At 37.1% G+C, this 11061-nt stretch overlaps 1 protein-coding gene and 1 long non-coding RNA gene across 2 annotated transcripts; both read right to left on the bottom strand.

The window, feature by feature from the left end:
• Positions 1–6102: 6102 nt before the first annotated feature.
• On the bottom strand, positions 6103–6917 carry LOC149559508 (uncharacterized). The gene is made up of 2 exons (XR_016365172.1): positions 6789–6917; positions 6103–6658 (listed from the first exon to the last, which is right to left on the bottom strand). It is a non-coding gene; the product is annotated as an uncharacterized LOC149559508 (long non-coding RNA).
• Positions 6918–6940: 23 nt separating this feature from the next.
• On the bottom strand, positions 6941–9872 carry LOC149559509 (inorganic pyrophosphatase 2-like). The gene is made up of 5 exons (XM_089833420.1): positions 9418–9872; positions 9188–9309; positions 7831–8032; positions 7405–7541; positions 6941–7330 (listed from the first exon to the last, which is right to left on the bottom strand). Exons 1-5 carry the CDS (start codon positions 9553–9555, stop codon positions 7216–7218), a joined length of 714 nt encoding a protein of 237 aa, XP_089689546.1. The 5' UTR covers positions 9556–9872; the 3' UTR covers positions 6941–7215.
• Positions 9873–11061: the final 1189 nt, after the last annotated feature.

Genomic DNA, 11061 nt, shown 5'->3' on the forward strand with positions numbered 1-11061 from the left:
ATGAAGTTGTGGCCACTTTAATTAGTGAAGACATGAGAAGAAGTAACAAAGACTCATCATCTAATGATACTCTCACCATGGTCAGCACTAAGAGAAGGGGAAGAAGCCATCATAGAGGTAACAATCATTACAATCAAAAGAAATCTAGATCACCCAATCGATCAAAGTCAAGGGGTAGAAATGGAGAGTGTTGGTTTTGTGGTAAGCTTGGCCACTCCAAGCGAAATTGTTGGGCTTACAGGAAGGCACAAGAAAATGTGAGAAATATTGAATCACATATAGCCTATGAAAGGGATGATGGTGCTTTCATTCGTTCTACAAGAAACATAAAATCAAATTCTTGGGCGCTAGATTCTAGAGCCTCCTTTCATGCCACTTCTTGTTTGGATTGCCTCACAAATTACCACGAAGGACAATTTGGAGAAGTATTTCTTGGAGACAACAAATCTTATGAAATAGTTGGCAAGGGTGACATCATGTTGCAGCTAGAAGATGGAGGCCAATGGTTGCTAAAGGATGTTCGCCATGTTCCTAAACTAAGGCGAAATCTGATTTTTGTTAGTCATCTTTTTGCACAAGGATATCATCCTTTCTTTCATCCAGATTCTTGGAAAGTCACCAAGGGTTCGAGGATTATTGCCAAGGGCAATAAAGTTGGTATTCCATATCCTTTTGAAAAACCTACCAAAGTAGGTGCTGTTATGACATTTGTGGGAAATGATGTGGCACTTTGGTATCAAAGATTAGGCCACATGAGTAAAAAAGGACTTGAGGTAATGCTCAAAAGGGACCAATTATTGGGTCTCCAATCAAAAAACTTTGGATTTTTGTGAAGATTGTCTCTAGGGCAAGCAAAAGAAGGTCAACTTCTTGAAAGATGGGCATGACATAAAGACAAGACCATTGGAACTTGTGCACTAAGATGTCTTTGGTCCTAACGAGGTAAGTTCTTTAGGAGGTGCAAAGTATTTCGTTACTTTTCTCGATGATTGTACTAGGGAAGTATGGATATATATGATGGCCAATAAATCTAAAGTATTTTCTAAATTCAAAGTTTTCAAAACTCTTGTTAAAAACCAAAGAGGTCGTAAAATTAAATGCATAATCTGAAGTGTCTTTTAGATACCTAAGTATCCATTTATTTGCTTCCCAATGAACCTTCCCAAGATTGCTCATGAACCTGCTCACAACTCTCACTTCATGAGCAATGTCGAGGCAAGTAGAAACCATTGCATACATAATGCTTCCAACTTGTTTTTGGACTCAATTCAGAACTTAACTGGAAATGATAAGCAAGTGGATAGGAGCAACTTTTGCATCAGCCATGCCAAACCTCTCAAAAACAATATATTGAGAAAGTTTTTGAGAGGTTTGGCATGGCTGATGCAAAAGTTGCTCCTATTCCACTTGCTGGTCATTTCCAGTTAAGTTCCAAATTGAGTCCAAAAACACAAGAAGAAAAGGAATTCATGGAGAAAATTCCTTATAAATCTGCAATTGGAAGCATTATGTATGCAGTGGTTTCTACTCGCCCCCACATTGCTCATGTGGTGGGAGTTGTGAGCAGATTCATGAGCAATCTCGAGAAGGCTCATTGGAAAGCAGTTAAATGGATACTAAGGTATCTAAAAGGCACTTCAGATTATGCATTACGTTTTGGAGGAAATAAGGTTCAGCTGCAAGGTTACACTGCAACTGATCTTACCAGAGACTTAGATAAACGAAGGTCTACCACTAGTTATACCTTCATGTTTTATGGAGCTACAATCAATTGGGCTTCAAGGTTGGAACATTGCACTGCTCTTTCTTTAGTTGAGGCTGAATACTTGGTTTTTTCCGAAGGTGCAAGGGAAATGATTTGGTTTCAGCAATTGTTTGGTGACTTGAAAGTTCATCAAAGTGAATATAATTTATTTTGTGATAGCCGCAACGTGATTTTCATGGCGCATAATCATTCATCACAGTGTCACTCTAAGCACGTTGATGCACATGCTCACTTTGTTTGTCATGCAGTTGAAGAAGGCAAACTAAAAGTTATAAAGATTGACACCAAGATCAATCTGGTAGATATTTTCACGAAGGTTGTAGCCAAAGAGAAGTTCGAATGTGCTAGGACTTCTCTTGGGTTTGTGAAGAAAAGGTAAATCAGCATTTAAGCAAGGTATTGGGTTACCAGTTGCAGCATTGGTTGTCCTTCAAGTGGAAGTATGATATGTGAAGGCGAAAGGTCATAATACTTTTGCCCTCCAACTATGTGTCGCTTAATTTCACGAGACCTTTCATATGTAATGCAATTGGAGCCTTTATTGGCTGCTCCTGCTCATTTGTATTCGAACTTTTACTCATTAATACAATACTCTACTTAGTTTGGATGTAGCCACTATTGTGGTGAACCAAGATAAAATTGGTGTTGTGTATTTCATCTAATTATTTTGCGTCATCTGTTTTCTTTTTGCATTTCAATCCTTTCATGTAGCGCCTGCACCTGACTATGGTGCAAATTTGATTGGAAAATCACCTCAATATCAATCTTTGCGTAGGTTTCCCTTTGTTTACAGAACAATATCTTATTTCTCAAACCTTTGGATTTCCTTCTAAGTGGTTACCAAAATATTCTAGATTAAACCTAATCGTTGTCTAAAAAAATTGTTTCCTAAAATTAATTTCATAGTCCTTTCGAGCACAATGCTTAGAGAAAGATACAGAACATTTATCAGCAGGGTTGTCCTATGTATATGAGAGCACTTTAACACCCTAGAATGGAAATCTTTAATAGAAGGCAATACATCTAAGAAACCTATTATGCGCAGCTATGATTTTAGAAACTGACCATACCATTTGACATCTAAGAAACCTTCGTTTGTAAATCCAAAGCATGGCTGGAAGCTTCTCCCTCTAATTATTTTCCTCGATACTAGATGACCTGGTGTCACTGAAATCAAACCATTGTTGGCTGCCCTTCATAGTCATTTCTATAGATGAATTTATTCAGAAGGCAATCTTTTGTGCCATTTGTGAGGGAAGGATATACCCCAAAACTTGTAATCTTATCATACCTAAAATTAAATTGTCTAACCACTCTGTTAGTTCCTCTATTGCCATGATAATGTACTTCTTGGTTTTTATCTTCTCTATTGAGCCACTAAGATGCACTTGCTCATTCAATCCACTTTTGTGGTTGCTTAGGATATAACAGAGCTGATTGCATCTTGAATGTTGTAGTAATTCATATTGCTTCTCTACTTATCTTGTTTTTCTTAGGGTTTTTTATGTACCATAACTAGTTCTTCAAAATTTAATATTTTATAATTTTTGCTAAATGTTAATGCATGCGATGAGAAGTGAAAATGCATGCCTTGGGGCATGCACTTATGCTTGATTGCTATCTATAAATGTGCCTAGAGGTTGAGGATCCATGTTTTCCATGCATGGCTGATTCAATTCTGCTCCTGCACTTCCCTCTCTGCTTCATTTATTTCAGTATTCTCACAAATGACATCTCAAAATATAGGTTTTCAAGGAAACTAATGTTAACACATTTGTAAGTCTCTTTCTTTGATGCTGTCCTATGGTTTGGTTTTAGTTTCTACTCACTGGTAATTGTATAGTTGGGTTTTGTAGGGACTGATTGTCTTCAGAGCAATTATACTATCGAAGCCTCCATCATATAAAATCTTCTCTTTCAATAGGTATTATCAAATTCTTATTTCTTCATTAGCATTTTTTGGAAATGGTCAGTAAGGTAAGTCTCCATATCTAGAAGAGGTGCAGCATTGATGCTGTTGAAAAAATAACCAAAGCAGAGCATCTTAGTGATTTTGCAACAAGTTTTCGAAGGTACAATTTACCCAATCCTGAAGTTTTAGCAATGAATATGGCACATGATTCCCTACTCATCAGCCAGGTTCAAAACAAACAACATCGTACTATATCATGGGAATGACTTTGTTAGTTGAATATTTATTCTGTCTAATGTTAGACATAGCAGCAAAAGCTATTGCAAAACGTGTTAGCAACAGTCAATTGAATATCATAGACATTTACAACCTTTCTACCCTTGTGAAAATTTGTAGCTTCATGCAAAGTGTGCTACCAAATATGAAGTGAAGATAAGGTGTGTACCACTAAACAAAACATCTTTGCAAAAATTCATAGCAATTAATTAGAATATTGTTTAAATTATTCATAACTGACCTTAGGTTCCTAAACCAACAGCTGTAAATCCTAAAAGCACAACAATATCTTCTTGTGTGATGTCTACTTTTTCAAATTTGGAGATGAGTGCTAAAACATGGAAAACATAAGTTGTTATTTGTATCTAATTTGTGAGCGGTTCCACTATCTCACCTTCATCTGCATCTTGCCAAGTTGACTTTCTTGTCTGCCAATGGAAAAGATAAGTAGATTTTTTTCAGTGGTATTTGTCCAATAGGAATTAGAACAATAGAAATCACTTTACATAAAATGCATGTGGAGACTCCTTATTAAAATACAAAGTTCTTAGTTTATATGGTTCCTCAAAAATATTCTTCATGGGTATAGTGTATGAGAAAGCAATGAATTCAGAAGTATTCTTTGGGGTGATTTAGGGAAAGAGCCAAAATATTATAAGATGTTACAACAATAATGAGAGAAATCTAGAGTGAAACATTGCTTCCTCAAACTTTTGAAAACAAGGCATGTAAATCAAAACTTAGGCATCAAATAAGCCCATGAAAAAATAAACCACCTCGACTCTAAGAACTTCAAATCAGAGTTCCCAAACTTGGCATGAGTTGGGCAAGTTGGGGAGATGGGTCAGCCCAGCCGAGTTATGTCAACTCAGCCACTTGGCTCACCAAGTTTTGGGGCATGACTCGCCCAACTTATCGAGATGGTATAACTCATCTGCATCTTGCCAAGTTGACTTTCTTGTCTGCCAATGGAAAAGATAAGTAGATATTTTTCAGTGGTATTTGTCCAATAGGAATTAGAACAATAGAGATCACTTTACATATAATGCATGTGGAGACTCCTTACTAAAATACAAAGTTCTTAGTTTATATTGTTCCTCAAAAGTATTCTTCATGGGTATAGTGTATGAGAAAGCAATAAATTCAGAAGTATTCTTTGGGGTGATTTAGGGAAAGAGCCAAAATATTATAAGATGTTACAACAATAATGAGAGAAATCTAGAGCGAAACATTGGTTCGTCAAACTTTTGAAAACAAGGCATGTAAATCAGAACTTACGCATCAAATGAGCCCATGAAAAAATAAACCACCTCGACTCTAAGAACTTCAAATCAGAGTCCCCAAACTTGGCATGAGTTGGGCAAGTTGACGAGAAGGGTCAGCCCAGCCGAGTTATGTCAACTCAGCCACTTGGCTCACCAAGTTTTGGGGCATGACTCACCCAACTTATCGAGATGGTATAACTCGCCAAGTTTGAGCATGCATAATTCACCGAAATTGAGCATGCATAACTCAGTCAAGTCCAAGCATACACTCGCAAGTGTACTCTGCAATTCAACACTTGGCTCCGAGGGTGGGAGGATTTATACAAATATAACATTTAAGTTTCTTATACTTGAAATTATATTCGTATAAATACTGTCAGGATGTTTGAGATAGGTTTCAGCTTCTAGAGTTAAGATGCAAGATATAGATTTTGGGGTTTTCCAAAAATTTCCAGACTCAGCCAAATTCCAAGATTTGACATGCTTTCAGCACTCTATCCCCCCATTACTTATCTTGGTTTTCTAAGGTCAAGCTAGAACAAGGATTGTCTAAAGGTTTTAAGTTTTTAACTCATTTCATCCAAAATCCCTTTGGTTTCAATTCCATATTCCTGATAGACTTAGCTACAATTTAAATTTTACGTATATGATGGATTATCATTTATGTTCCTTGTATGTATATGATGACAAATTAACTTTTATTTGATGATGTTATAGTGTCTTCAGTTTTATTCAATAAAGGATGCATGAAACAAGTTTTAAATCATTAAAAATTTGTGAATTTCAAGGGTTTTTTCATTTTGCCGAGTCGTAGCGGAGTGGTTGCCAAGTCATAGCCAAGTCATGAGTTGAGTCAGCCTTGTTGAGTTTGAGTCGAGTCCAAGTTTGGGAACTATGCTTCAAACTACATCATCAAAAGGTCTGTATATTTTTAGTTTTACTATACAGTATACAGTTCGTATTACAATTACTTACATACATACAGACTGATCTCCATCTCCATGAAGATTATGCTTAACGAATTACAAATTTGGGAATTTGAGAGATGAGATTATTAGTACTGCCCACACACAAGACATTGGAGATAAGGAAGTTGCTTATGACGGACATTCAAGGGATCGCTTCTGTTTTGAAAAGTAACATGCATGAGATCAACTTGATTTTAATTGGGTGGGAGAGTTCGCCTGGTAGTTGATTTGTAGATGGAAGCCTCCAATCCATTCTGCTTGTTTGACACTGCACCTTGTAGTCTGTGTTGTTATCTGATGGTTGCATGCTCAAGTTCAATGATCTTCTGGAGGGTTTCACCCACTAGTATTTAATTGGATTTTCTTCTGTCTTCTTGTATAATCTAAATTCTCCATTTTCTTTTCCTCGGTTTGGTTGCCCGTATAATCATTTTAAGGTACTCTCTGATCGCGTTGGTTTATCAATCTCCACCTAGAAATTATAGTTCGCTGATTTTAATGCTTTCAAGTTCAGAAGAATTAAAAGTGAACCATAAACAAGAAAAAGGTGACTCAGTGAGCGATACTAGCTTCTAATCTTTGGGAAATAACCCAAATCATACCTGAAACTACCTACATCAAATGCCTTAACCTTCCAATGCCATCATCATAAGGTGCAGGCATTTGAAAAGCTATTTATAGTGCATTTTCTGGAAGAGGCCAGAAACTTTTCCTTTTTTATTCTGAAATTCTGAATTCATAGGATCGAACAAAATAACAATGAGAAAAAAATTAAATTATATGAAATTAAATGTAATTTCCCTAGGCACACATTCTGAACTTATCAATAAATGTGAGCATAGATTAGCACAATTTGCCTTTAGCATATAGCCTGTGATTTTTTATGCATAGTAAGGATTCTACAGGAGTATGAAAGTAACTAACCTTGGAGTAATTTGACACCTCCAATCAAACAAATATTCAAGACTGTTGTTTCAAAACAAATTTTATGTAGATGCATTTTCTCAAAAAGAGGAAACCCTTGCTTCCTCAAGAACTAAGCAAATTGCCAAGGCAATATTCCACATCTTTGGCGTTGCTCCAACTATGCACTTGAGCTTTAACGAGATTTGAGTTTGCAAGAATAAGGTTGTAGAGTGGGTACCTGAAAACATACTTGTAGGGTTCAGTGCAACATAAATTGACGGTTTGTATAACAAGTTTAGACAGTAGACTAACCCTTTTCTTGGAAGGACGTGGTCCTGACTCTCCAATTTTAGTGAAGGGCAAAAATCTCCCCTGCCATCTCCAAGATAGATGAAGCGTTTCTTAGATTCTGGGAGAAAGCAATTTTTTATGCCATCCACTATTGCTCCCTGCAACAAATGTATTAAATATATCTGATGCATAAACAACTTAAGAATTATGTAGAAAGAAGTATATCAGACTAGATCATGTGGAGCTTCTCTGATTAATGGTTTTTTAAGCAGGGTAAGGGTCTGGTTGTTTTCCAGATACAAACTATTCCACAGAACCCACACCACTCCGCAAAAGAGTTTATGGGTGGGATATGCCTACTAAATTATAACTAGACAGAAACTTACAATTGCATGGCCTTTGTTAATGTCACACATAAAATAGGTGTAGAGGACAATGTGTTTGAACCTTGCACATATTAGCAGGGCAAAGTTGGCAGCCATGTGGGACAGCAGTATCTGAATGGAAAGGGAATATCTTTAGCTTTCCTCCTTCATCAATTTTTGCCGGATTTGTTATAATATCGGTAAAATACTGGAGGAGGTCATAATGTTCAAGAACAGTTTTGATGAAAAACAAATTGGCATCACTGACTATCCGTAGATCACATCTGCAAAGCCACAAAAGTTACAGTGTCCCTTTAGAACAATTGCCAAATAACCAATCCAACTTAAGCAATTCTTCTTTTAAATTCATTATAAATTGTGTCATGAATAAAATAAATCAATTTAGACAAATTCAGTACAACGAAACTTGTCAACGGTTGCTTACTGAAATCAATTTCCCAATTTCTCTGGTTTGTATAGAAGAATTTGAACGAAACTATATTTTTTCATGATAAATAGAATTGTGAACTACTAAACACACCGTTTATTATAGTTTAGTTTCCAATTTCAAAATCAAAATAATCTAATCCTAGTTATGATCTCACAGCTCCGAAGCATGAGTGTTTGGAACTCTATTGGAAGTGAGCCCTGCCTATATATGGGAATCCATTGCACAGTTTGGGCTGTGTAATTTAAGCTTCACATCAAAGATCAATGCAAATTTTCATGTCTAACTAAACTTTCATAGATCGTAGAATCCAATTAGTTGAAAGGACATTATGAAGCATCATCTTTATTCGGACATCGGATCCGAATAAGGCGTGACTTGGGCAAACTTAACTTATGATGGTTCCTAACATAGTCATTGCCCTTTAAGTCTTTTCTGACTGGCTTGGACCCTGGCAGATGTGAGCTGATATCGAATCCGTTCGGAGTTTCCTTCCATGCAAGCATTTAATCTTCACGGGGATAACCTAGTTTTCTTTCAAATATTTGTAACCCGGGGTTCATCAGCACTGGCTGCATCTAGTAGCGTGCATGGATAGTCTGCTGGGAAATTGAGGCATTTTAGCAAGCATTTCTTAGTCTTTGAGCCCCTAGCCTCCTCAATTGAGGATCAGAAGACCCCTATAAACTTTATAGTATACTCTAATTAATGCTAATCTTATTCTGATCTTAGTCATAGGAATAACTAAGATGTAACCTTGTGACATTTTTCTAGGGGGGTGAGATTGTAATAAACAGAATTAATAAAAGCTCAAGAGACAGAAAAGGCATATATTACAACTGAATTGACCATTAAAAGGGGCCGAGCTTCTGGACAATATTGTGATCATGACCGTGATCATGGCTATGCCTTCAGAGACCCACAATTAAGTTAGCTTTTAATCTAGAAATAGAGCTGGAGAATACATGCAAGTAGAAATAATGCAATTTACCCCAATGCATGGGCCGATTTGATTGCCCTGATCATTTCTGGGTGAAGGGGAATAGTCCTCAAACTGTTCTGAATATCACTCACATTTTTCCCTGCTGCATGCAGCTCCCCCATCATTCTTTCCTGAAACACGGAAAATTCAATCACAGATTTTCATAAAGAAAGGATTGATTCTCTAATTATGTCAAATTATATGTGAAAAGGTGATACAATAAGGTGAATCAAACCCACCATTAGAGATGTCCAGGGAAGATTAGTTCTTAGTAAAGAATTCATTGACTCAGCAGCGCCGAGCTGATTGACCACCCATGGATCACTGTTGCAGTCTATCAAGGTTTGATCGAAATCAAATATAATGACAGTGTCCATGTTGAAGCGCTTCCCCGACCTGCTCCCCGGGTCAATTAGCCTTTTTCGCCAGAGTGAAAGAGATCATGCCTTTTTGTAGGCCTTCTGACTCTCTGCATCCCTCGTGACGAAAGGGAAAGACTAGTGCTCTTCTATTGTGCGTGACTGATCTTTTCTTAGGCTGGGTCCCATGGGCACCCGCATTCTTCATGGACAAGGCCCTCTTGATCTCTCTCTAGTGGGCACTCTCCCCGTCATTGATGAATAGTGGCCCACAGGTTCTGCTGGAAAAGGCTAGTCCAAATGCTCCTATGTTTGCCACCAGTTTCCTAATGTTCAGCTTTTGTTTGATACTGTCATTGAATTGATAGATAGCATTGACCATATTTGAGATTCTTTGGTTGAGGCTATATAATTCTAGAGAAGAAAGCGGTCCTATGAATTTTATATGTGAATCTGCATGAATTTTATATGTGAATCTGCTAAAGAAAAACAACTCCTAAATTCAAGGAAGTTTGTGGTGTTATAAATTTTGAAAATAAAAAATTTAATTTATTTGTAAATTTCTTTGGTAGGATTATATCATTTTGGTGATGATGCAGGGGCATCCTAGGTTTCACTGCTATTCTGCATGTTTTTAAGTTTTTTTAGTTTCTAACGAGTTGCAATGTCTTGCATTGCCAAATTCTCAATTGTTGTCAAGCGTTTAATGGATGTCAAGCTTTTTGGTTGATGTCGAGTTCATAGTTGTTGTCGAGTGTTCTTTGGTTGTCGAGTGCCTTTGGTTACTGAGTATTCTTTGCTTGTTGAGTTCGTGTGGTTGTCGAGTGTTCTTTGGTTGCTGAGTTCGTGTGGTTGCCAAGTTTTCTTTTGGTTGCCGAGTTTGTTTGGATGTCGTGTGTCGGTATTTCGTGGAGGCTTCATTTGTCGAGTTGTCTGTGTGCGATTTCATGTTGAGGCCGACCTTTGCATTTAATTTAGTGTTAGATATCTATTGTAAGTCGATTTGTGGCTTAGCCTAACATTTAATATAAGTTTATTTGGTTGTATTTACAATAGGCCGACTTGTGGTCATGCATGTATTTAAGAAGATCTTGGTTAGATTCTTGGGGGACAATGTTGTGTGTGTGTGTGTGTGTGTGTGTGTGTGTGTGAGAGAGAGAGAGAGAGAGAGAGAGCAAAATGTGAAATTTGATCATCAAATTCTATAATTGAATTGATACATATGGTCGTAACCCAGAAGGCCTTACAGTTAGGCATGTAATCAATGTTTGGACATATGAGTGAAAGAATTTTCTTCCTCTATCTCCCGAGTTGTTTGTATTTTCTATTGGATTCCTCTGTGTGACTCTGTGCAAGTGGTTTGAATCGCTGGGTGCGCCTTTGGCCCTAATTATTCAATCTATTCCTATGTTGGGTGGTATCAAAGCTTGAAGTTCATCCTTGTGGAAATTGGATTGTGTAGAACCCTAAGTGAATTTAGTTGTGGAGTAGTAGATTTGAGAATTTGACCTACTTTTAGAGGGT

This window comes from Cupressus sempervirens, chromosome 5 (assembly GCF_028749045.1).
Source record: "Cupressus sempervirens isolate cs-2001-9-10 chromosome 5, ASM2874904v1, whole genome shotgun sequence".
NCBI classification, from domain to species: domain Eukaryota; kingdom Viridiplantae; phylum Streptophyta; class Pinopsida; order Cupressales; family Cupressaceae; genus Cupressus; species Cupressus sempervirens.